The sequence below is a fragment of the Emys orbicularis genome, chromosome 2 (assembly GCF_028017835.1).
Source record: "Emys orbicularis isolate rEmyOrb1 chromosome 2, rEmyOrb1.hap1, whole genome shotgun sequence".
Lineage (NCBI taxonomy): Eukaryota > Metazoa > Chordata > Testudines > Emydidae > Emys > Emys orbicularis.
Genome location: NC_088684.1, coordinates 22,201,505 through 22,229,091, shown reverse-complemented (window position 1 = coordinate 22,229,091; position 27,587 = coordinate 22,201,505). Strand labels below are relative to the sequence as shown.

The following is a 27,587-nucleotide window of genomic DNA, read 5'->3' as shown; positions in this document are numbered from 1 at the left end:
CTTTCTTGGTTTACCTACCTAATGAGGTCTCTGTGCACAGTGACAGTCCCGTATTTTCCTGATGTTCGCTCACGTGTCTGGATATGTGTTCCTTCTGAAGAATGTGAGTGCAGGGAGTGACCTCGCAGGCAAACAAAGCAATGTGTAATATTGACTTATGCTGATATTCAGTGGGAAAATAAGCCAAAATTAACAGCAAGCTCGTTGTGTACTTGTGCAATAAAGGCCAAAGACCAGTTCACATTAGGAATTAAAACTGGCAGGGAGTCTGGATCAGAAAACTGGTTCTGGCACCCTCCAGCTTTTTGCGTGTTTGGAATTGGGATCCAAATGTGGCTAATAGCTGTTGGGCTGAACCAAAATCTAGGTCAGAACATTGTAGCGTCTGAGATTCAGACCCCAATTTCAGCCTCAAGTCCATCTCTAATCAAAACTGTAATAGCCAGTTTGATACATACCCTCCTCATGCCAACTGACAACTGCCCTCTCTGGTACATTTCTATAGGCATGACAGTATTGTCAGATGAAATTTGTGAATCATGAGTGCAACGTGTTCCCCACAGCACTGCTGTTAGTAAGGCCCCCTCTGAACCCATACAATGCTAAATTAGCTTGAATGAAAACAGGCTTTAACACATCTGAAAACAGCTTTTGTAATTAGGATCCATGTGTTGCAAACAGCAGATACAATCACCATTGAAATTTCACACACACACTGGGAGCTGGGGCTACAACTCTGTACTATCCACTCCAAAAATTCAGGCACCTTTTTTAATTCTATTAGCTAATGTCGGCTCCATATTCTCTCTGTGGGCCAGCTACTAGAGGGCAGCATCACCCATACGAAGGCAGCACATTGCTATACCTGCTATAGCAGTCCTGTATTACCATTTAAAGGAAGTAACCACCTTAGCCTTATTAATCTTGCTGGGGTGGAGCCTGGACAGATAACGTGGCTAACCCTTGCTGCCATAACCAATAGACAACAGAGCATTGTCAGAATAGTCTGCTAAGTAAGAGGTGGGGGCAGAAGGGTTCAGTTGGAATCACTTTGGTTTTTTTGTACACAGGGATTGTCCGCTTTGTGCTTCACTCCAGAAATTCTACAAAAGAATTCTCTGGCTCTAACTTTGTAATGAAATCTGTAAAAATATCTCAAACTCTGCTGAGCTTTTAACTAAATCCATACCGGCTGGATCCCAGACATTCACCAGTCTCTGCACTCTTTATGAGGACATGTTCCCTCCGATCCCTGAATTTGCCAGAGCCTAATGTTTCCATTTAACAGTCTCTTGGACAACACGGATGTCTGTTGTGAGCACATAAGGCTTCACACTATTGTAAAGCTCCCCAGTGTAAAACCGTTGCACAAGGACAATCCAGCTCCTGCTGTAGATGGACTTCTATACCATCATACAGTGGTTAAACCAGTGGGTCTCAAACTGTAGCCTAGGGATTACTGGAAACAGATTATCCAGAGAGCTGATCAGTGGAGACCTGGCAGGTCACTTGGTGCTTCCAGCTCCTTCTACAGGTGTCCAGGCTCTTCACTGCAAAGAAAAGCCCCTGTAAAGCTGTAAAGACAGCTAGAAAAAAGGAGCAGGAGTTAGAGATACCTAGACAACTAGGAGCAGCTCCTGCACAAGAGTAGGAAATAAGGAAATGGGATCTGCCCTAAAGGACTGGAACAATTAAAAATATCTATGTTCCTATATCACTTTTTTAAAACAGGCTAATACCATTTTGGGATGCATTAACAATAAAGCAAAGAACTACAGTTCACTCAGGTTTATCACCCTATCTCCTATGTAGCCTGATTCCATTCCCTGCCCTTATAACCTTGTTTTGTATCTCTAGGTAACTTTGGAAATGTTATTGATGGAGTGTCACCAGAAGCTGGTAGTAAAAAGAAGGGACATGAGGGAGAAGAGGAAGAAAGTGCCCCATTACTGCATGAAGGGGAGGGTGAAGCATCACATGATGTTGCAGTACCAATGATATCCACCACCCACCCTGAGAAGCCACTCCTCACAGAAGGAAATCGGTAGAACGTTTGAACTTCATGACCTTAATGTGTAGCTTTCTGGCTTTTGCCCTGTAGCACTAGGATGTAGGTTTTTGATTTAACAATCGCTAACAGCACTGAACAACCTATTGTAGAACGTGCTAAAACATAATTGGCCAGTGTAAATCAGGAAAGCCCTATTCAAGTCAATGGATCTGTGCTGGGTTACACCAGCTGAGGATCTTGGATCAAATGTGGGTTGGCCTTAGAACTTTTGGTGCCTTTAACAAGACTATATTACAGTGCCACATGGTAGAGTCAGAGAAGGGAGAGTAGCTTTTTCAACTCAGTTCAGTACAAATTTAGGGCCAGAGTCCAATACCCTTAATGACAGTGATTAGTACCTTACTCTGTAAGTAGCTCCGCTGAAATCAGTGAGATTACATGAAGAGCAGGTATTATTCAAGTGAACAAGGGTATCAGAATCTGGTCCTTATTTTGAAGATAATCAGATTTCCAAAACATTTCAAGATCTAGAAAATAAGATTTAAATAACAAATAATAGCACAGATGGGGGTGGGAAGAGAAGAACAGACCATGGAGAAAAGATGGAGAGTTGACAGAGCAAAAAAATACAAAAAGAAGTTTGCAGATGGACTTGTTAATGTACAGAGGTGATTTTCTTTCTCTCACACTGACATTTCATTTCATGTCAAAGATATCAATAAAACACAGTAGTAGATAGAACTATTCCTGACATTACTGAGTGCCGAGCAGAGGAAGTTCTATAATACAGGAGGCCCAAAACTTGACAGTACCTCTTCCTGTAGGCTTCAAGGCACTGCCAGCAGGAGTTATAGACATAGGGACCATCTGGGAATTTTGGATCTGGATCTCTGTTTTGGTTTCTGAACCTGCACAAAGTTCAGAACTGTTTGGATTGGGTCCTTCCTGACAGTAAATCATGCAATTAAATTAAATAATGGTCAGTGAAATTAAGGAAGAACGAAAGACTTTGTAAGACTTTTCTTTTACTTTTTCTTCTTTTCTTTTTTTTTTGGCACTACAGAGATGAAAATCATTGTCTGTCAAGAATATAGTTGCCCCTCTTCTCTCATAATAGTGCTACAAATGGGATCCTGCTGGTTATTATCCTGTAAAGCAGACTGCAGGATTTTTAGTTTTTCCCCTGACAGGAATTCAGGTTTAAATAGCTGCAGTAAAAGAATGAAACACTCTTCAAAGCTGCAATTCCATTTTTAGCTTGCTCAGATATTTATAAAGCTTTCTCTCATTAAGGATCCATTTCCCTCTAATTTGTGTAGATATACATTGTTTTTTTTTCTTTTTTTTTTCCTCTCTTCTCATGGTGTCTTGACCTGCTAGGGCCATCAGACAGCAGGAATGTCACTGATAATTGTAATCACTGTCACTGAAAGGATATTCCTAATATTAATCAGTACTACAGTGGGACATTCAATATGTCAAATAAATATTGTGCTAACACCCATAAATTAACAGTAAAAACAGAAACAAAAAATCCAATTTGGCAGATTAACAAAAGTATAGAACATGGCTTTCCCAACCAGTTATATGCAACTCCTCCCACCCGTGCAAACAGGCACCAGTAAATTGCCAGGAATATTTCATATTTAATATAACAATGTATAACAAGGACAAACTAACCATGAAAAAATGACTCTGTTCAGCTCCTCATAGCGAAATTAATGATAGGATGTCAAGTCTCATTCTTCTAAGAGTACAGTGTTCTCTATCACAATAGGGCCAAATCGTCTTCTCTGCAAATACAAAAACAAAACACAATACCAGCAACCCTTGAAAGGGTCAAGAAGCTCTGGGAATCGTAATTCAATGAGTTCCCGTCATATAAATTCCCTGGGGGATGAGTGTATGGATGGATTTTTTCTTTTCCCCAATAGTGTGGGCCAGTTGGCCTTTTGTGACCTTATTATGTTGAAACGTTCCCAATTAATATGATGTTGTTAAAGATAAGGGTGCAATAAAACCCAGCTTAGTTTTCAGGTGCAGGTCTCTAGGTCAGTTACAGAAAATGTATTTAGTAGCGAACCACTAGGTGACACTCTGAATGATACAACCCAACTTTATTAAAAAGAAAAATGATTAGTTAAGCAAACAGGTATGCAATTACTACTTACACAAACACTACTCTTATACTCACACTCAGAGATGAAATGGTGTATCAATGGGTGGCCAGTCCATTGACAACAGGGTGAAGTACACCCATATAATCCTGGAACCCAAAGATTTGGCCTGTTATTTACATTTGATTCCAGACTGCTCACAGCATTTAATGAATTTTCACAGGAACTATCACTACTTGCCGTATGATCAGAAGAAGCCCTGTGTCTATATAAAGAGCTACTGGGGAGATCAGACCTTCCGACTGTACTTGTCCAATGTCCTAGAGAAAATGGCAGATCTGTTGGTAAGCCTGGTGCTACATATGGTTAGAATTTGTTGGAAAGTATCTGTCAAAACCTTTTTTGATGGAAAATTGGGTTTTTGACTAAATAAAAACCTCTGTGGAAAGTGTTTGTTTTCCTCAGAAATTTTCAATTTCTGCCCCCTCAGAATACTGAAAATTTTCAGTCAAAGACCAAAAGCATTTCAAGTGTTCGGTTTCCACTGAAAACTTTGACAAAAGCTATATTTTGTTGTTTTTGTCTAAATTTTCTATGGGAAAAAATTCCTTTTCCAACCAACTCTGTTGTCTATCCTGTCCAAATAAGCCTATGTAGCTCCCGGCCTGTAGAGACCCCAGCACGTTCCTGGGCTACCATAGGCAGCTTCACCCTGGCCCCCTGAGGAAGCAGTTACGTAAAGCCAGTCTTGGCATTATGCAGCAGCCTAAACTTGCTCACTTGCCGGGGATAAGTCCCGGACTCTCCCCCAATCCTTTTGCTATATATACTGCAGTACAGCCATTCTGAATGATGTTCCAGATCACACTGAGTGTGTAGAGGGCAAAGGATTTCTTCTGGGTTGGCTAATTGACTGGGGTGGCATATCTCCAATAAGAGTACATTAGGGAACGGGACCCTTCCCACAGTCCTTCATTCAGGGAGCTCCACCAGCATATCTGATAAGCAGGCCCGCACAGAGAGTCAATGAAGGACAGATTCCCTCCTCCCTACTTGCAGGTAAATGAAGGGAGTAGATGGCTCTCTCCACTGCAGCTGAAGCAAGGGAGCTCACAGATTGTGCAGGCACAGCGGGAGAGAAGAAACCCATGTAGGGAGCTGTGCTGTATTGGGAGTGGAAGGTCTTAGAAACACAGCAGATTACTTTGCCTTTTGCTTTAACCCTTGTGCAATGGCACAGCCTGTCTCCCGAATGGGATAGCTCATTGCAGTCAGTATATGCTGCTTTTCAGAGTGTCTAAGCACCTACAGCTGTCACAGAGGTCATCTCTGAAAATCAAGCCACTTAATTAAACACCTGAGGGCTCAATCCAATCCCCATTGATGTCACTGGGCATTGCATTGGGCCTTATATATGAACGTAAGTATGTTATTTTAGGCACCCAAATTTAACAATTATGACCTAAATGACTAGCCTAAGACAATCATCTAGCTAACGGCAGAGCTATGCATAGAATCCAGGAAACCACAAGTCTTGTAATCTAACCACTAGAGAATACTCCCCACTCACTTACATTTACAAATTAGGTAAAGAATATGGCCCCTAAATCAATAGTTTAGGCGTAGAAAGGCCCAAACAGAGTCAAACACTTGTGGTCCTTCCTTTGCATGCTCCAAGCTTAGCGGTATGTCAAAGCTCAGACTTTTCAAGTTGCAAGATCACCTGTCTTCCTCTTACTGGCTAGACTCTGAATAACAGGAGTACAAATATTACACTGACAGCTCTTCTTTACACAACTGTTTTTTTCACATATTGTTCTTAGGAAGAAGGGTTAGAGGAAGTAAAAGATTTGATCAAGGTTTCAGAGATTGCGTCAGAAGAGAAAATGAACAACATTCTATATGCCTTTATCAATCAATGCAGGTAACCCAATTTACTAGAGGACCATGAAGTGTACTTTATACATTGATAATAATTTCCAAGCTATGGACCCATAAATTGGCAAGATGCATGAAAAATAAAATGAGCTTAATTTGCTGTACTTTGTATTCTGCGGTAAAAGTAAAGAATTTTACAACCTCTGGCTCCTATTTTATGCAATATAATTTTATTTAATTTCCGGGACTTGTTTTCCATCTGTCAATTACTGGATTCGATCTTAGGCTTTCTGGACTCTCAAAATAAAACATTTATGTGGGAATAATTGAGAAGCAATAAGGTGCAAGACAGACACATTATAAAAATCATGCAAAATTAAAATGAATACAGAGGGTCGTCTTGCACAAGCAGAACTCCCATTGTGCCCTGAGTAAGATGGACAGGATTGGACCCAAAATACAGGCAAAGCCCAAGAGTGAATTAATTTATGTCTGAACATTACAGTACAAATTGTATGTACTTCTTAACTCTCTCTAATATAGGTGGTGCCTTCAACATTTATATTAGACTTACAATTCCAGCATCACCATCTTCTGCTTCATGCACTGTGTCAGATAATAATTTACTTGCAGTCTATATTATCAGCCATCTTAATAAGATAATCTCATAACAAATACTTCTGTATTACTATCCCCTGATCTCAGAGCCTTCATCGCTAATGCCGAAAAGAAGCCCCAAGGGATGAACCAGACTGCTTTGGACAAAAAAAGACTCATGATGTGCAGGCAAGAACTGGTATGAACGGCTCCCTCTTTAAGCATTGGCACAATATATAATGAGTTAATCTTAAGCATATGCAGTGTGTGTGTAGTAATTTGGATTTGGTTTTCGGTGCCAGAGTGCTTCATAATGCATGTGAAAATTACATCCAAGATCTTCTTTTTTTTTTTTTTAAAGGCTACTGTATTAAGCAAAACATTTTAAGCTACTTTAAAGTAATTTTGAACATATTATTTTCAATATGTAACATGAAATAAGCAATTACAGCAGAAAGCTTTGTTTTCCTTCATACCTACCCTGATTTTACAGTAGTGTAACTCCTGACAGTTCAGTAGAGTTAGTCCTGATTTACACTAGTTGTAAGGCACTGATTTAGCCCATGCCTGATTGCTTTGCTGGATCTGGGCCCGAGCTATAGAAGAATCAGGCCCATCATATTTTTGCTGTTTTTACATGTCTCTCTCGATATAGAAATAGCTATAGATAGATATAGATCAATGTGTGTATATTTTAAAATATTCTTGTTTGGTTTTTCAAAGTTAGTACTGCTAGTCTGATTTTGATTTTCATTTACACTGCTCTGTCACATCTGCATCCATTTTAAGTCAGAGCAGCATAAAAATGAGTACTGTAAGTGAGGTTCTGACACAGAATATCTAAAGAGAATTAAATATCCATACATTTGTTATCTCCCCCTAGATTATATGTATATACATCGGTGTTCTAGCTATTCTGTATGGTTCCCATTACTATAGCATCTGAGTGCCACACAATCTTTATGTATGTCTCTTTGCAACAGTCCTGTGAGGTAGGGAAATACTCTTACCCCCATATTACAAATGGGGAACTGAGGCACAGATCCATTGAGAAGCTGAGACAGAGAGACTAAGTGGCTTGCCCAAGGTTGCACAAAAAGCCAGTGGCAGAGCAGGGCACTGAACCTAAGTCTTCTGAGGCCTCAGTTACCAACCTACCCAGTGGACCATCTTTTCTCAGTATGAGAGGATCCATTTTTAATATATACACATAGGGGTACTGATCCAGACGGTCGATAAATACTAGCAACTCTCAGTGAAATTAACACCATCTTTCAGGAGCAGGATCATATTAGTATCATCATAAAATATCATTATTATGCAGTAAATATACAGAGGGATCTTTACATATCCTAATGGGCCTGCATTTTCTACTATACCTTGTGGTTGCACAGTAAATGTATGTATTATTTTTATGCCATTGTTTGTAATACAGCATTGATCAAAGCCCTCCATCAGGATCAGGGCCCCATTGTACTAGGAGTAGTAAACACAAATTTCTGGGGACCTTCACTGTATAAACACACACAGAGTGGAGAAAATGCACATTTTGTATAGCTGGAATCATTTCCTGAAAGTTAATTTGTCCTCTGCTTTGAAATTTGGGGCGGGGGGGGGGGGGGAATTTCCAGAGTGAACCTGAGTAGCTATTTCCCTTTGCATGCCCAATTGGATAGTTTGAAATACGTTTTTCATGAACTCGGAAGTGTATATGAAATACTTAGCTGTTGTCTACTCCTGTTCCAGGAAGCAATGTCCTCTGATGCCAATGGAATTGTTCAGCAACAGAAAAAAAAGATGTCAGTAGATGAACTGATGCGTGAAACACAGAACTTTGTAGAGAAAATTCGATTCTTGGTTGATGAGGTAATTCACCACTGACACAGGACTTTACCTAGTCACAGTATCTAATGATTTAACTAAGATGACACAAGTCTTTATAATACAGTATAATCAGTAAAACTCTGGGTTAGATCCTGACTGGACTGACTAGCTGGTGATCCCCACTACTCTATATCTCCTCATAGGCGCCGACTCCGTGGGTGCTCTGGGGCTGGAGCATCCATGGGGGGAGGGGGGGAAAAGTGGGTGCTCAGCACCCACCGGCGGCCCTGCCAGTCAGCTCCTTCTCCTCCCCCCATACCTCCTGCCCCAGCAATCAGCTCCTCCGCCTCCCCTAGCGCCTCCCACCTGCTGGTGATCAGCTGTTCTGCACCACTGTGCAGGAGGCACTGGGGGGAGGGGCAGCGCATGCTCGGGGGGGAGGGGCAGAACAGGGTGGGAAGAGGCAGGGCGGAGGTGGAGCGGGGGGCAAGAAGAAGTGGGTGGGGGCCTTGAGGGAAGAGGTGGAGTGGGGGCATGGCCTAGGGCGGAACAGGGTCAAGCACCCCCAGGATAATCAGAAAGTTGGCGCCTCTGCCTCACGTACAGCCCTTGGCATGGGAATGTCCTGGGAAATGGGGTTGTGGCCAGGGGCAAACTGGATACACTGTACATGCATTTGCCTAAATAAAGAATATTAGACCTCCATGGTGAGATTTCATCTGAAAGTAAACAATGAATCTAGGGCAAAAGAAGCACCTAAATGAAAGGTGCAGGATGGAGGAGTAGTAGATAGGCCGGGTATCCCATAGGGTTTCTACACCCTCTGCCTGCCACACAGGTGTGCCTGTGCAGGCTTCACTTGCACTAGCTTGAGGGGTTGTGGAAGAGGGGGATTGTGACCAGTGCATCTGTGATTACATGGATGATCCATGGCGAATCTCTCACTCTCACACAAAAGAGGGTAGTGCATGAGCCCTGTTGTAGTCTCAGCCAGACAGTGTCTGTGCTGCTATTCCATGTGCCCGGGAGAGCTTATTCAATCATGACCTCATGGAAAGTAGAATGGTGGGTCCTGATTCTCATTTTCCCCAAGGCTTTAGGGTAAATGAATATCAAGCCCATAGATTTTAAGATCAGAAGGAGCTATTATGAGTGTCCAGTCTGACTTCCTGCATAGCAAGGGGCCATATATTTTTCACCCAGTGATTTTTGCATCAAGTCCCATAACTTCTGGTTGAGCTAAAACATTTCTGTTAGAATTACAGCCAGTCTGATTTAAAGACCTCAAGTGATGGTGTATATCCACCATGTACCTCGGTAAGATTCTCTGTTCAAACTTTGCAACTTATTTCTAGTTTGAATTTCTGTAGCTTCAACTTCCATCCACTGCAGCTGGTTATGCCTTTATCTGCTACATTAAAGATCCTTTAGTATGTGATACTTTCCCCCTGTGTAGGCCCTTATAGCCCATGATCAAGTCACCTACTAACCCTCTCTTTGATAGTTTGAACAGAGTTTAAGCTCCTTAAACGCTTAAAACCTTGAAAGGAACAAACTCTGACTGTGCTCAGGAACTGAGGTTTGGGCAGATATGTATATCACAGTCCGGTATATGGCGTTTTAGGTGTGAATTGATAGATTCTCTAGATTATGATGCTTGGCTGTCTCTTCTCAGGAAAGGCTGGTTTTGTCTTAAAAAGAACATTTGTTAATGTAGCTCTAGTGTTCAAAGCATACAAGTTCTGTTCCATGTCATTTTAATAGCCGCAGCATACCGTGCCTGATGTGTTCATCTGGATGCTCAGCAACAACAAAAGAGTTGCATATGCAAGAATCCCAGCAAAAGACGTGTTCTATTCCCCAGTGAATGAACAGAGAGGCAAAGCCTGTGGGAAGATTAAAACCCATTTCCTGAAAGTAAGTCTGAGACATTTTGATCATTTACAAAGATGTTTTGAGCAGATAACTCCATGGGCACCATTTTTATCCATGTTTCACTCAGCCCACACATGTCTACCTTAAATATATGCAGAGTGAAATTATGCAGGAGATGATTTCATTTGAGATACCAGACATCTGAAATCCGAGCTGCAAGGAATCTGTGGGTTTATCTGTATGATTTAGATCCATATTTCTCAACCAGTGGGTCACGACCCCTAAGGAGTCACAAAAGGCAATTCGGGGGGCAAAAGTGTTGAAACCTTTATTGCAATCTAAAGCAAATGAAATCTCACTCCCCAACTTCACCTCACAGCCTCACCCTTCAAGGTTAAGTATGCTCTGTCAAATTCTCAAAATACACACACAAATAAATTCTATTGGCTTAGCATTGTTGTCATGGATACATTTTTACTCTTATAGAAAAATTGTGTCTTAGATTATATAGATCAGTGTTTCTCTACCTTTTCAGGTTAGTGACCCCCTTTTCTATCTATTTTATCTATATTCTCTACCTGTCTGTTTTGCTTTTAATACCATGCTCATCATCCTGGTGTCTAAGTAATTAATCCCCTGGCTTCCTGCTTCTGCAAAGTGTACCATAAATCCAAATTGTGCATATATATATATATATATACACACACACAAATAGATGTAAATTGGTAGAACATCACTAAACCTTTCTTCTCTGACAAATACATTATTAAGCAGCATTTGAAAACTCCAAGGAAAACTCCAACAGATTGACATTCATCACGCTCAGACAATGAGGAAGTGCAGAGATTCAGACATAATATAAACATTGCTGTTTATAACTCCAATTTAAAATGTGCGTGTGAGATACATGTTGATAGTCCATTGCTGATGATGACGATATTGTAGCAATTCTCAGCTATGGCTACACATATGACTCTGAAGTCTGAACCCTGATGCACAGAGTTGGCTACACTAAGGGCATGGGAAGTCCATATCTATGATGTTTAACGATGCAGCTCTGTGGTGCTTTTCACGTGCAGTCTGGAGACGATTTCATCAATCCTGCTCAAACCTGTTACATGCTGATCTTGTCAAGAGACTGCCAGTGTGTCCTGTCCTGAGTCATTTGCTCAAGTTCTTTGAGATGGATTCAGGGCCAGCTCCAAGTTTTTTGCCGCCCCAAGCAAAAAAAATGTCCCGCGCCCCCCGGGCCCCGCCCCAACTCCGCCCCTTCCCTGCCTCATTCCAACCCCTTCCCCAAATCCCCAGCCCCGCCTCCTCCCCTGGGCGCGCCGCATTTCCCCTCCTACCCCTCCCTCCCGTCCCAGGCAAGCTCGGGGGAGCAGGTGGCAGTGGAGCGAAGGTGAGCTGGGGTGGGGGAGCGGTTCCTCTGCCCCCCCCCCGGGTTACTTCCTGCGGCCCTCCCCGCGCCCCCCACCGCCGCAGCTCCCCTCTGCTCCGCCTGCTCTCCTGAGCGTGCCGCCACTGCTCCGCTTCTCCCCCCTCCCTCCCAGGTTTGCCGCAAAACAGCTGATTCGTGCGGCAAGCCTGGGAGGGAAGGGGGAGAAGCAGAGCGCTCGGGGGAGCAGGCGGCAGTGGAGCGGAGGTGAGCTGGGGGGGAGCGGTTCCTCTGCCCCTCCCCCCAGGGTTACTTCCTTCTTTTGCTCCCCAGACAAGATCTGTTTGGGGAGACAAATCTTCCATTCTGATGATATGTCCAGTCCACCTAAGTTGTGTTCTCAATAGCATTTCCTCAATGCTCTGTTGTGTTTGCCCTTTCAAGGACCTTAATATTGGTCCCTCTGTCCTGCCAGAGAATGCTCATTATTAAGGCTACATTTTAGTCACGGGTATTTTTAGTAAACATCATGGACAGGTCACGGGCAATAAAAAAAAAGTCATGCCCCTGTGACCTGTCCATGACGTTTACTAAAAATACCTGTGACTAAATTTTACCTGCTGGGAGGGGGGCGCTCCTGAAGACTGCTGCTGGAGGTGGGGGCAGCACTGGGCGATGCATCTGCTGGGTGGGGCAGCCCGGGGCCCTGCTTCAGCAGGGGGTGGCCCGTGTCCCCCTATTGCTGGAGGCGGGGGCGGCCTGGGGCCTCACTGCTGCTGTTTGGGGGGTGGCCCCGCCACCTGTCTGGGTGGGGGGCAGCCTGTGGCTCTGCCACTGCTGTTGCTGGTGCGGGTGGGGGGCAGCCTGGGGCCCCGCCGCCTCCACTTCTGGTCTCGGACCACTGCTCCAGGGCAGTGCTGGGGACCAGCTGCCTGGGGCTGCCAGAGCAGCGGCCGGTGCGGCTGGCCCCGGGGCTTCCCAGATTCTGGGGTGGTCCTGGGGTCAGCTGCACCAGCGCTGCAAAATTCACAGAGGTCACGGAAAGTCATGTGATGTCCGTGAATGATTCGCAGCCTTATTGAGCGGAGGGAAGGCTTGTGAAATTGCTCAAGCTGTGAAATGTGCCATCTAATAATATATTTGTCTGACAAGACAGTTTTAGCAGTGTTATACAGAGGTAACATGCACAGTAATAGTATGCAACAATGGAATGCAGTCACTGTCCATTGGCAACAGCTTGAAGGAAAAGCCTGGACACTCTGGAATAATGAGCAATGGTAACATTGCTTATTAAATTTATAGAAACTCATCACCTAAGGTGGTTGTTGGAACCACGCAAATAAAACCAGTCAGCAGATAGAGGTATCCAGCCTTCTGCTAATCATCAAGAGTAATTTATTGTGGATACTACTTACTGCATGCAATAACATTTCAGTGCATTTCTACTTACAATTCTTTTTAAAGAGGCTTCTTGAATTTTTTAGAACTTGCTTATAAGAAATCTCCTCCAGGTCTAGCAAAATGTTCTATTTTATTTGAATTAAGTAAAACTCATTTTAGAAGTAGTCATTTCAAACACAAAATGAAACTGTCATTAAGATACTCTGGTGCAGCAATTCTATTTATCAGATCAGATTAAACCTCAGAGGCACAATACAAGTAGTTCTGTTTTCACTTGAAAGAAAGTTATAAGTAGGACACACTATGGATAACCCAGAAGGTGGGATGTTTCCCCTCTGTTTAAAATACAACAGTTGTTGCATACCTGACACACTATTACACTAGGTGAAACAAAAAGGCACCAGTTAAATAATCATCAATTGTTAGGGTCTGTCAGGAAAACATTGCAATGTAGTGACTGTCTAGTCACTTTTATGTCATGAATTGATAGCTCAGTGGTTTGAACATTGGCCTGCTAAACCCAAGGTTATGAGATCAATCCTTGAGGGGGCCACTTAGGGATCCGGGGCAAAATCAGTACTTCGTCCTGCTAGTGAAGGCAGGGGGCTGGACTCAATGACCTATCGAGGTCCCTTCCAGTTCTAGGAGATAGGATATCTCCATTAATTTATTTATTTTTATTTTATTTAGGAATAAGGAGTGTAAAAAAGCTGAATTAAACAGAGCTTGATAGAAAAAGAGAAAAATATTGTAGAAAGTATTGTCAAAAAATGTAACATTTTATGTTGGAAAAAGTTTTGTCAAAAGTTTTCTGACTTGCCCTACGAAGTAATATTGACTTATTTAGGAGCAGCCATAATACAGTAGGAAAGCAGCATGGGGTGGACAGTGCGCCATAGACTGGGAAATTTAACATAGCAAACACCAGAGGCAAATTTACAACTATTACTTATCATGAAAAGGCTTGTGCGCTATTCCACTGAAAACAAACTTTTACAATTAGGTTTGCTATCTACTCCTTGTTTAGAATCTTGAAATACATTGTACCAATTAGGTCGCATGGCCATCATCCCCATTATGACTTCAGGTCTGCAGGGCCTGACAAAATACATTCTAGAATACTTAAGGAACTGGCTGAAGAGATCTCTGAGTCATCAGCTATTATCTTTGAGAAATCATGGACGACGGGACAGATCCCAGAGAACTGAAAAAAGGACAAATATAATACCTATCTATGAAAAGGGGCATAAGGACAGCCCAGGGAATTATAGACCAGGCAGCTTAACTTCAGTACCCAGAAATATAAAGGAGCAAATAATCAAACAATCAATTTGTAAGCACCTAGAAGATAATAAGGTGATAAGTAACAGTCAACATGGATTTCTCAAGAACAGATCATGTCAAACCAACATAATATCCTTCTTTGACAAGGTAACAAGCTTTTTTAAATGTGGGGAAGCAGTAGATGTGATATATCTTGACTTTATTAAGGCTTTCGATACTGTCTCACATGACCTTCTCATAAACAAACTAGGGAAATAGAGCCTAGATGAACCTACTATAAAGTGGGTGCACTGGTTGGAAAACATACTCAGAGAGTAGTCATCAATGGTTCACAGTCCGCTGGAAGGCCATATCGAGTGGGGTTCTCCAGAGATCTGTCTGGAGTCTGGTTATGTTCAATATCTTCATAAATGATTTGGATAATGACAGAGAGTACATTTATAAAGTTTGTGACAATACCAAGATGAGAGGGATTGCAAGTACTTTAGAAGACACGATTAAAATTCAAAATGATCTTGACAAATTGGAGAAATGGTCGGAAATAAACAGGATGAAATTCAATAAGGACAAATGCAAAAGTATTAAACTTAGGAAGGAATAATCAATTACACAAATATAGAATGGGAAATGACTGGCTAGGAAGAAGTACTGCAGAAAAGTATCTGGGGATTATAGTGCATCACAAACTAAATATGAGTCAACAATGTAATTCTGTTGAAAAAAACAAACATCGTTCTGGGATTTATTGGTAGAAGTGTTGTAAGCAAGACAGGAGATGTAATTCTTCCACTCTACTAAGCACTGATAAATCCTCAGATGGAGTGTTGTGTCCAGTTATGGGCACCACACTTTGGGAAAGATGTGGACAAATTGGAGAAAGTCCAGAGAAGAGCAGCAAAAATGATTAAAAGTCTAGAAAACATGACCTATGAGGGAAGATTGAAACAATTGGGGTTTGCTAAGTCTGGAAAAAAGAAGACTGTGGGGGGACATGATAACAGTCTTCAAGTTCATAAAAGGTTGTTATAAAGAGGAGGGTCATATATTGTTCTCCTTATCCACTGAGGAAAGGACAAGAAATAATGGGCTTAAATTGCAGTAAGGGAGATTTAGGTTAGACATTAGGAAAAACTTCATAATGGTACAGATACTTAAGTACTGGAACAAATTACCTAGGGAGGTTCTGGAATCTCTATCATTGGAGGTTTTAAGGACAAGTTAAGCAAATACCTGTCAGGGATGGTGTAATGGGGTTTGACTCACCACTGCAACACCTCCTGCTGGCCGTCCTGGGAATTAGCTCTGGTTCGCCAGTGCGCCTTCATCTAGTGGCGTCTTACCGTCATCACTTCTGCTATCAGGACCCGTGTCGCTCTCAGGATCGCACTGTCCTCCTCTGGACACAGCCCTTCGGCTATGCCCGACTCAGTTCTCTCCCCGCCTTCCGGGAGGCCAGCAGTCCTCTGTCCAGTCACTTGCCTCAGTGGTAGGCTGCAGTCCAAGGTCTAGCCACCTGCATCAGTGGCAACTGGGGCCAAAGGGGGTGGGGACTGGCAATCACACACTGCATCACCTCCAACCCCCGCCATCTGTTTCCTTGGGCCACTTCCCCATGGCCCTAGCACCTTCTACGCCCTTGTATCATGGGCTCAGTTTGGCAGTGGTCAGCCAGGAGCTCGCTCGCTCATGCTCCCCTGACCCCGCCCAGCACTGCTCAGACCATGGTGCTGTCTCTTCTCCCTCTTTCAGGGCAGCCAGTCCTCACTCCTCAAACTCCAGGGAGTGACTGAAGCTGCTCTGTTCAGCAGCCCAACCTGGCCCTGATTGGCTGTCTTTCTAAACCTTCTCCCGATTGGCTGTCTCTACAAGCCCTTTCCTAATTGGCTGCCTCCTACGCAGTCTCCCCAGATTGCTTTAACCCCTCTTCTGCCAGTGTGGGGCCGATGCCCCACCACAGATGGTCTAGATAATACTTAGTCTTGCCTCAGTGCCTATCAAGGTCCCTTCCAGTCCTACATTTCTATGATTCTGTGATTAAATAGGCATATCATTTATCAGCATATTGACTGAGTGGATGCTCCTCTGTTCAGCAGTGCAGCTTGCCCAAGCTATAAATAACATTCAGTGATCTCTCTGACTTTGTATTTGTTGGTGACATTTGTTTCTTCAGTTACCAGGAAAACGCCTGCCGGGTTGGAATGTACATGCAAAAGTAGACACCTATCTGTGGCTTGGTTCCGTCAAGTATGCCCATACCATTATGGAGAACTTACCTATAGGACATGAGACTGAAGTGCCCTCCACAGCTGGTACAGGGCATCATGCTGCTCCTTCACCTGCCAGTCTGGTGTACAAAAGTAAGACAATACTTCTGCAGTACAGTAGCAAGGATACTTAGCGGTAGTGTGGAACGTTAAACATATGGTGCTCTAAATTAGGAGGGCAACAAAACATCTACTTGATGTAATTGCATTTCCCCCCCAAAATGCTTAAATTACCATTTTAGCACATCGTTTGATCAAAGACACTGACTGTGGCACCACCTTGGCAGCTGCTGAATGCTTAGAACTTCCATTGATGCTCATGGAATCATAGACATTAGAGATGGAAAAGACCCACTACATTATGCCCTTCCCTCCATATCCCTCTCAGTGCAAGATTGTTGCCCTTAGCACATGTTGCACTGTTTGTGCTCCCTAGTTTTAAATGTCCCAAATGAGGAGTCTTCCACTAGATCTTTTGATAAAAGCATACGTGCTCGAATTCATACTAGATGATAAATATACATAGGGAGACAGTATGGTCAAGTGATGAGAGAAAAGACTGGAAATTAGCAGAGCTGGGTTATAACCCTGGCTCTGACACTGAGTTTGTGTGAATTTAATCTCTCTGTCCCTCAGATACTCCATCTTTAAAATGGTGATCGCACTTTCCTATCTCATTGGAGTGCTGTGAGGCTCAAGGTTTGGGAATTTGTGGGTGGTCCTCTTCCCATGTATTCATGGCATCATTTCCCCAAAACTGATAACATTGTATCCATTGTCCTGACCCAGCTCAGCACCTCTTCCAGTTAAGAGCCCACATGTATCAGGCCAGGGGGCTCATCGCAGCTGACAGCTCTGGACTTTCTGATCCCTTTGCCAAAGTAACGTTTGTTTCACACTGCCAGACCACCAAGGTAAGTTGCAAAGTCTTCCTTCTCTTTGGGTAAATAAGGAACTGAGATGTCTCATTAAAGTGGTGAAAATGGGAAAAAATATTGATTCTTCAAAGGCAATCAGGAGTTACCTTACCAGATCAGATCAGTGGTCCATCTAGTGCAGTCTTCTGTCACTCTCAGTGGCCAATATTAGATGTTTCAGTTTCCCTTTCTGTAAAATGAGGCTAATGCTTAATGAAAAACTACTTAACTACCATACTGAGGTGTTGTGAGGCTTAATTCATTAGTTTGTAAAGCACTTTGAGATCCTTAGACGGAAGGGGCTCCAGAAATGTAAAGGACTAGTGTATTATTAAGACGAGTGGTTACTTATTTGCGGTATCTCTTAGTGCCAGTCATAGTGTATATTATATCATAGCAATAATATCCAGCCATGTGAATACCAAGTGTGGTTGAAAACAGAAGTCCTAGCATGGCTGTCTATTTTGAGGACATGTGCCTGTCATTAAAGAGAAACACCACTGCCATTCTAGCTCTTGGTGTGATTAAATTAACAAATATACCATCAGGGACCCAGCTGCTTTGATGGCATAGCATACGTAGAGTGAGTCACCAGATGCAGCCTTGTATCTGCTCTCTAAGTGTAATTGGTCTGCAGGCTGTTTTAGACTCCAGTTAGACTAGTGCCAATCTGTTTTGACTCTTTGGATGTTAGATTCTCTGAGATTATTGGACCGAAACAGCAAGTGCTGGCTGGGTTGTATCTCTCTGAAATTACCCCTCTTTAGACTTTAAGATTAGGCCATTTCCACCGGCAGGGGGACAGATACTGCATCCTGCATCCCCTCCACTATTTTTGTGTGTGTAAAGATCAAGGCTGGGTCACTTTTAAAAAAATCCCAAAGCGCTGCTGTGGCCATATGAGTCAGTTTGGCCCTTTGGAATGGAGTTTCGTAGAGCACAAGGATGGTTTCAGAGAGGCATTACCAGGTAAAATGCACACCTGGTACAGAGGCTCTCTGCACTACTTAAGTCCTGAAAAATAGTTGCTCATTGAGAGGCCTCGTTAGGGATGCCTTTGAACTGGAGAAATGGTCGCCAGCCCAGCCCCACAGAGATTGGCATGAAAGGCATTTTGGAATGAGCCAGGAGTTCCCTGGGGACAAGAGAGGGGCTTCTACCCAGATCCTGTGGTTCCAGTACGTTGTGCAACCAGTACAAGGGACAGCTGATTTATTACCCAGGGGGAAGGTGGGAGGGTTCTGCATGGCAACCCTGCAACCTGGCCTGGGCTTGGGTGGGAGAGTTGGATTTCACTTTCACTCAACCAGCTTGACTCTCAGAGCCCACCGTAAGTTTGCAAGGGTTGAAGTTCAGTAGCCCACTATTTCACTTGTAAACAGAGCACATTTGACACAGAAATCATCGAGAATCAATAAATGTGGAACCCAAATCAAACTATTTTTATAGTTACTTTTCACAGTGTTTAACCCCTTCTGGCTCTCTGAAGGAAGTTTCTATAGCAGCAGATTTTGGGGGATAGGGGAAGGAAAAGGTTTCTCTATCCAGGTGGCTCTCTAGAGTCATAGGGCCTGATTCTGCTCTCACTTATGCCTGTTTTACCCTCATGGTTATGATCAATTGAGTTAATCTTGGTTTACCCCCATTGTAGCTCTCTGGATGTCAAGGGAGTTGATCCTGGTATAAGTAGCATACCTGAGAGTAAACTCAGACCCCGTATGACAGCATTTTGTACACACAAAAGTGTGAAGTAACATATTGTCTGAATAAAATACTGCAGGCAATCATTTGAATTGTTTTTAGAATGGTGTCCGCCAAGCTCCAATAAACCACAGTGAAAGAAGACATTTCCATTTAACAGAACAACAGCAGATGATGAGAGTCAGATTTTGCAGTGGCTATTTTTTTCTTTAAAATTTAACATTGATAGATACTTTTCCTGCCAAAGCAACTAAACTGTTGTCTTTGAGGAAGTGCCTTGAGCAGCCCAGCATGTCTGAAGTGCAGCAGCAAATTGAAAGGAAAAATTAAAAAAAATATGGATTTGTTATGAATTAATCAATACATTACCTTATTCAGTAAGAACATTGTAAGTTATTATTGGCATCTGTATTTGAAGAAAAATGACTTGGAAAATGTTTACCCCACAGAATGAAAAAGTGGAATACATTTTGCGCAAAGTCCTTCTTTAACTATACAGGGCCTGATCCTGCAGTCTCCAAACAGGCAGCCTTCCCACAGACTGCAGTATGAGTTTTGCATGCACAAGGACTGCAAGATATAAAGTCGTATATCTGGTTGTTTGTGCAGGAAGAGCTGGAAAGGCAAGGAGGGAAAGAGTGGGGAGCTTTTACAGCTCAGAATGCACATGGGTGGTATTCATCTGCGTGGGAAAGACTTTCAATGCACTTATGAAGGCCCATGTTAGGGTTTTAAGGCCCCAGTCTAACAAACTATTTAAGCACATCCATAACTTTAGGTACATGAGTAACCTCATTGAAGTCAATGGGACTATAGTCAAACATGCGTTTTATGTGCTTTGCTGGACTGGGCACTAAATGAGGCTTGCATGGTGCATGGGTTCTGATGCAGGACTTCTGCAGAGGTGAGTGACATTTAAAATAGGTCTTGTTCTGATTCTGTATTTCACCCTCTCTTAATAGTTTAGTTTAGGCCACTTGAAAAGATTTCATCATGGTGCAGCCACTTTCTGCTGGCGCACACCAATTAGTCTTTTAACAGCCTTCTAAAAATGCTGTTTGTTTTTCACTAGATCATTTCTCAGACGTTATCCCCTACATGGAATCAGATGCTGCTGTTCAATAACATTGTGCTCCATGGTGAAGGGAAGGAAATTGCTGAATTCCCACCAGTGATTGTCATAGAGCTGTATGATGACGATGCAGTGGTAAAGATGAAACGCCTCTTATTAAAAAATCTGAATTGTTGCAGTATAATGTATTATCTATGTAAAAATCAAAGCTATGTCATTTAACAGACATTTAAAAGTAGCTTCTCTGGCCGTGTAAATCAGTTTCTGGCCCTTTAAAATGGAGATTAATATTGTAATGGGACGTAGTTTGAGAACCAGATTTATCTCCAGTCCTCAGTTATGTCTTTGTAACCTCGTGGTCTTGTCGTTCCAGCTTGACTCTCAGATCCAAAAAGGGGTTTGCAGTAGAAACACCCTTTTACTTGTACACAGTTGTAATTATTGTATTTATATATATCCAGAGACCCAAATTTACCTCCAGCCCATAGAAATCTAGCACCATCTCACTGCTTATTAGGATACTGCCTTCAGAATTGCTGAAATGTGAAACCAAGGCATTGGTAAACTTCAGGCGAGTTTAAAGAAATTCACCCTCCTTCATTTCAGTAGTTGCTATCCATTGTATCTTGCTGTGCACCTCACGGGGTAGTTTTGTCATATATATTACAAGCCCATTTCCCACATTTGACTAGAGGGCGGGAGGAGCCATCCCTAAGGCTGCTGCTATGTTTAGACTACTTACAAAATAACCTGAAGGTATGTATCCTTATTTATCTAGGGTAAATCAGACTATATTGGCTCAACAGTAGCTGCCCCTGTGGTGAGACTCGCCGATCAGAAATACGAGCCACCTAAACTGTCTTATCACCCAGTGCACTGTGGAAATCTGTCTGGAGGAGACCTTCTTGCTGCATTCGAGCTGCTGCAGGTGAGCTAGAATCATTTGACTATTAACATTTACCTTTGGGGCTCGTAAAAGCATTTAGGGTACAAAGAGACACCATGGTCCCAGTCTTGCCCTCACTTATACAGGTGCATCCCTTGTTCAATTCAGTGGGAGTTGCACCCAGGAAAGAGCAGACTTGGAGAGCAGACTCTCCTTTACGTCTCATATGCCTAGAACATGATGCAGTTGTCATTCCTGCTCATCCTGCAGTTGGAGCAATAAACACTGTCCCTACTTCCGCTGCTGCTGTGTGGGGATGTAAAGTTCCATGAGAGGGTAAGGGTCACGATGGGACACTTGCCTGGCAATAAATCATGGCCTTATGTAAGGCCCCCTGGTGGTTATATAAGATGAGGCCTTAAGTAAGGAACAATTGAACCAATCGGTGTGGGGCTATACATGTGATAAACACATGATTCTCCTTCTTGTCCAATCGGTAGATGTGTAATTATAGCCTAATTGTGTTATGTAATGTTAAGAAAGACTATAAAAGAAAGCTTGTAATAAACAGAGTTGGAGTCAGCTTGAGTCAGCTTACAAACACATTGGTCGTGTGCTTTATCCGCGCCGCATGAGACCCCACACTGCTGGCCCTCTGAATCCTCTAGCCTGACTTGCCTCGCGTTTCCACTGGTTTTACCCTGCTCTAAGTCTATTGACTGCAAGGTAAAGTGTGGCTTTGTTCTGGGAAGTGACTGTGTAAAAATGGCATCTTCTTACTGCTCCCTAAGTCTGTTCAGAGTTCTGTGTCTTTAACAACACTAATAAGTTGTTACTACTCCTTACTCTTATTACCAGTATGGAGGCAATGTGTATAAGGGAGAGTTAACTGGGTTCTGTTCTGGCTGTAGCATATAAACAGAATTGTTAACCAGTTTCCAGTTGCAGGGCTGAATTCTCATATCTGGGCATGGCTTTGCAAATGCACAAACAAGATATAAGACAGCTTGGCTTTCAGATCCTAAGCAGAATTTGCAGGGCTGACAGGTAGAAGAAACTTCTTTTTACTTGTAAACTGAACAAATTTGTTCTGAAATCAGTGAGACATAACATGTATAAAACACAGACCCCCATGCTGGCATTTTAATAATCACTTGCCAGAGTAAAATTGCACTTTAAAGCATGTGGGGCTAATTGTTTCCCCAATTAAACCTAAATAATACCAAGGAGGGGAACGTGCCAACTTAGTGGGGTGTAATTAAGGACAGAATCTAGCACCATAATCAATATTTTTCTCAATTTTTAATCTAGTCCATGTTTCTAGTGAACAGAGCAAACATTCAGTTTTATTTCACTTTTATCTGGCCCAAGGGAAACAGCACAACATACCAGACTGATCTGAAAATATCTAAGGCCCGAATAAAGAGCTGAAAATAAATGTAAAAATGACCCAGTGCTGGCATTCAGCATTCTCAGACCCTTCATTGTTTGTCTTGGTGATTACATCGTAAAGAATGCTTGTTTTCACCACAGATAATGCTCAAGAGCATGGACTTTAAAGAACCATTCAAGAAAAGATGTGTTAAAACATAGGAGAGGCTCTAAAGCATTCTCAGAGGCCTGATGTGCTGGCAGTTTCTTTCTAGTATCAAAGAATTCCTGATGATGCTCAGTAAGAAGAAACTCTATAATCACTAATTCGCTCTGTACTTCTGAGACATTAACCCTTTCAGCCACATACCACATTAGATAGTTCTGATCTACAAATTGTTGTTTGTTCAATTCAGGCTATTTTATAATTGGAGTAACAATATGTATGAGAGAAGCTCCCTTTTGATTGCTGTAGTTCTAGGTCACTGCAAAAGGGTTAAAGTTGATTTCAATATAATAAAGCAGTTGAGACACTTAGAGAAATAGGAGATTAGAGAAACAATGACTAATAGTGGACACTTGCTAGTTTTAATAGGTATGCAGTGCACATATCTCCACTGCTACAACGATCCACTCCCTTGCACAAGACACCTTTCAAGATCCATGGATCCTACACTCGCCTATCACTACATGTGGTATACCTCATCCAGGGCACTAAATGCCCCAGTGACAATTATGTGGGTGAAACCAGACAATCGTTACGCTCTGGAATGAACTCACACAGGAAAATGAAAAAAGACAAAAACACCCTACCACCTGTGGGTGAACACTTTTCACAAAGTGATCATTCTGTATATAACCTATCCGTCCTCATCCTCAAAGGAAACATGCATAACACATTCAAAAGACCGTCCTGGGAGCAGGGCCGGCTCCAGGCACCAGCTGAGCAAGCTGGTGCTTGGGGCGGCAGATTGTTCAAGGCGGCATTCTGCCCAATCCTAGGGCGGCATGGCCGCTTTTTTTTTGTTTTGTTTTTTGTTCTTGTTCCGCTCCGGCCGCCCTGTAGGGGGCGGCGGCGCGGAGAACCAGAGCACCCTGCAGGGCAGTCCTCTTCCTTCCCTCCCCACCGACCGGAGCGGAGCCCTCATGGCAGGCAGCAGGAGGCGGCGCAGCGGGAGGGGCCACGTGGCAGTGCCCCTGCTGTAGCCCTGGCCGCCCCCTTCTCTCTCTCTCCCGCCGGCTCCCCCCCCCCCTCCCCCCCCCCAGCCGGTCCCCCTGCACCCGCGCTCCGTTCTGGCCACCCCGTTTTTTTTTTGTTTTGCTTGGGGCGGCCCAAAAGCCAGAGCCGGCCCTGCCTGGGAGCTTAAATTCATGACTCTTCTAGACACTAATAATCTTGGACTGAACAGAGACACTGGATTTATGGTTTATTACAACAATCTGTAATCCGCTGACCCCCTCTTTGTGTCATATGACTGCAGAGGTGGTAATGGGCCACTCTACCTTGAATGGTCCCTTACAATATGTGCTAACTTCTTATGCTGGACAATCTGTTCCATCTGGCATTTAGCTGTGATTTACCTTTCCCAGACCTGAAGAAGAGCACTGTGTGGCTGGAAAGCTTGTCTCTCTCACCAACAGAAGTTGTTTCAACAACAGATATCACCTCACTTGGTAGTCTTGATCATTTGCAGTCATTAAAGATCACAGGGCACCTTTCTTGAGAGCTAGGAATGCTGGCCTAGACATCTTGGAATGGTTCCCATCTGTGTAATTACTAGAATTGTCTGGAAATGTTCCCCCTGAAATGTCACACTAAAATTTACACCATTTCAGTTTATTTCACTCATCACATTTTGTTTTGATTCAGTGACTATGTGCACATCAAAAACATGTGACAATTCCAATGTTAACTTCTGAATTTTGGCTTTAGAGTCTCTCAGCCACCTTTACTCTGAATGGGCCCCCCACCGGATGAAAATGGGCTTATTTTCACTAGGAAAAAAGTTCCTTTTTAAAGAAAAATGTGGCCAGCTTTTTTACAAAAAAAGAAGGTGAAAAGAATCAGTTTTTGAATAGTTTCATCTTCTGCTGAAAAGATTTTTAACCTCTAATAATTACATTTCTCCTGACCCCTAAAATTCCCCATGCAATTTCAGCTGAATACGGTGTAATTCATCACTTCCTATCCTAAACTGTGACACACTGGCACTGGACCAAAATCTCCTCTTAGTTACACCAGTGCAATTCCTTGAAAGTTGATGGAGTTTCATGATAGAATAGAGAAGATTCAGCCCAGTGTTTGTGATTAAACAGCTGCTGTGTTTCACCACGTTAGGGAAGGACTGGGGATAGGATCCTGCTTTTCAGTTTATAAAGTGCTTTGGGATTGCTTTGGATGAGAGGCACTTCTGTATATAAATATGAGGTACTGTTTTAGTTTATTATTATTATCACCACTGTACTGTGTAATGCTGTCACTCTGAGATGTTTTACACCTTTCTGTTTTCTGCACCTACAAGGTAGTAAGGAAAATATCTCCTCTTCCTTATACTAAATGAACTTTCCACACAGCAGCACATATCAGGACATAGAAGACAGATGGCTCCTATTTAAAAGATACAAAAGATGTGAACTTTACAGGTCCCCTGGTGACTCTCTCATAGCCTTAACATTTAAGTGGCAATAATTATAAAGCACTCTAGACACTATATCGCTATTACTATTTCCCAGAATCCTTACCCTTTCAGTTGTGTGTGGTCATTATCACACCAGGGCGCATCTATCTGATCTAATTTAATTTGCCCTTAGTTAACCAGAAGACATTTCAGATCCTTCCTCTCTAATCCTGTCCCATAGCCACCTCTTTATGTATTATGTTTCATAATGAAGCCAAACACAATTTCCTGAGCAAAAGGAGGTAATCTGTGAAACAGAAATTCATAGTTTTGTCAGCGTTAGAAATTGAGTTTCCGGTAGAAGAGATCAGTGCCCCTTTGGCTCAGCCTGGAGTAGTAGAGGAAGAAAAGATATACCAAAGATAGATCTACTGTAAAGAGATTGTGGGGAAGTGCACCAACTGGCTCCTGAAAATTATGGAGAGAATAAAAGGCCAGGAAGCTTCCCCTTGGAAGGCAGCTCAAGAAAATGGGAGAGCCAGAGCATGGCTGATGCAGGAGATTAAGCTGATATTCAGTTGATATTCAAAAGTCAGAATAACATGAATATTATGAGCCTCCCTTTCCCAGTCCCCAAATAAGACTATGATGCAATCAGCCTTTCCCCATTCCTAGACTGAATTCAGAGACACATACACTCATGCACACAGCGCACAATGCTAAGGTCCATTTGCATGCAGGGTTTTGCTACGGTGCTGTACAGAGAGAGGGCCCAGTCTTGAAATTTGGGACAGGAGCCGAGCAGTCCCAAACATAGATGACACATCTCTCTAGTTTGACAAGTCTTCCAAACTGTGCTGTGCACTGTTGAAACAAAGCCAGGCAGAACTAGCAGAGCCCCACTCACCTTCAGAGATAGGACAAATAATGTTGTCTACTAGATATTTTTCGATTGATATTTCAAAATATTGGCTGGCTCAAAAGCACTAATATTTGTACGGCTTGCTTAGTGTGTGATTCATTTCACCCATCCTTAATCATGGCATTTTTAAATGAGAATCATAGCTACAGTTTTGCTATTAAAGTATTTTGAGAGCCTGTAAGTTAGGATTTTTATTAGGTATAATTACGTCCTTAGAGTGTGCCTGTATCTACATGTAACCCTTCTGCCCATCTGAGTTGGCAGCAACAAGGGCCGGGTTCAGTATCTAGGGGTTCCGTTTCAATAACGCAATGCAAAACCGGCTCAAGCCCCCACCCAGTGACCTGGGACAATTACATACCACTCCCCTGGGTGCCTCTAAGAGGCAATACTTCCCCTCTCGCAAGCACGGAATCTGAGTGTAGCAGAAAATATTTAATAACATGAGGTAAACGACATCAGCATTAAATTGGGAAAACACCACAAACAGGATTCATAGCACAAACCATGAGCAAAAGACCCACCCCCAAAGTCCCCAAAGTCCAACACCCCAAAAGTCTCTTGAGTCCAGCAACCCAAAAATCACCCAAAAGTCTCTGTCCCTGGTCAGTGCAACCCCAGAGTTCAAAAGTTTATCTGCAGTCTTACCCTCCCCCCCGGGTGTAAATGTGGGGAGAAAGGGACACACAGGGTATTAAGGGGCACCTTACGTGGTCCGAGTCCGACTGCCCCGCCTCTCCATGGGGTTCTGCAGCAGCCTTTACCATGAGCCACTTCACTCCACCAGCCACTCCGCTCCTCCAGCCGTCCCGTGAGCCGCTCCAGCCATCCCGCAAACTGCTCCACTCCACTCGCCGTCCCATGGGCCACCCCAACTGTCCCACAAACTGCTCAGCTCTGCTAGCCACTTAGCAATAAATCTTCTAGCTCCCCCACTAGTTAACACAGCACTCAGTGATCTCAGCTTGTAGTAGGGGAGCCCCAGTGCTGGTGCATTATTGGCCCAAAATGAATTCAACATAGCAGCCTGTAATTAGACTCTTAATAGAATCAAAATTAGCTCTGCTATTCAACACTGGAGAGAGGAGGTAGTACAATTGATGTTTCGGGCTCTCAAAAGAGCCCATACCATCAGGCACAAATACCTGTCCCCAACTTCTCTCAATTCACTGGGTTTTGTAACCCATGCCCCTTGTCTAGCGAGTGCTACTTATTTAATGGTGAGTCCCTCTGTCATACAACAGTTCCACTGGCCTTGATTCACAGAATCAGGGTAACAACACTTTATTCTTCCTGCCCCAATAACAGAGAAACTGGGGATCCCACACCAGCCAAAGTAACCACTTTCAGTTGCTGTGGGCTCATGCTTGGCCGGTGGGTGTGCCTATGCAAACAAGATCAGCCCCTGGAGTTCTTTTCCACACTCGCCATAATTCACCACCAGATGTCAGGGTAGAGCTCATCCTGACTC

The 27,587-nt window shown here is 43.1% G+C and overlaps 1 protein-coding gene across 1 annotated transcript in view; it reads left to right on the top strand.

Annotated features, from left to right (window-relative positions):
- FER1L6 (fer-1 like family member 6) overlaps positions 1–27,587 on the top strand; it is a 178,617-nt gene that overhangs the window by 102,053 nt on the left and 48,977 nt on the right. The window contains exons 13-22 of the mRNA XM_065397689.1: positions 1,858–2,044; positions 4,352–4,472; positions 5,952–6,052; positions 6,712–6,802; positions 8,350–8,469; positions 10,192–10,344; positions 16,536–16,722; positions 17,419–17,543; positions 20,320–20,454; positions 21,098–21,247. Of these exons, the coding sequence (XP_065253761.1) occupies positions 1,858–2,044; positions 4,352–4,472; positions 5,952–6,052; positions 6,712–6,802; positions 8,350–8,469; positions 10,192–10,344; positions 16,536–16,722; positions 17,419–17,543; positions 20,320–20,454; positions 21,098–21,247 (1,370 nt within the window). The remainder of the gene's footprint in view (positions 1–1,857; positions 2,045–4,351; positions 4,473–5,951; positions 6,053–6,711; positions 6,803–8,349; positions 8,470–10,191; positions 10,345–16,535; positions 16,723–17,418; positions 17,544–20,319; positions 20,455–21,097; positions 21,248–27,587) is intronic.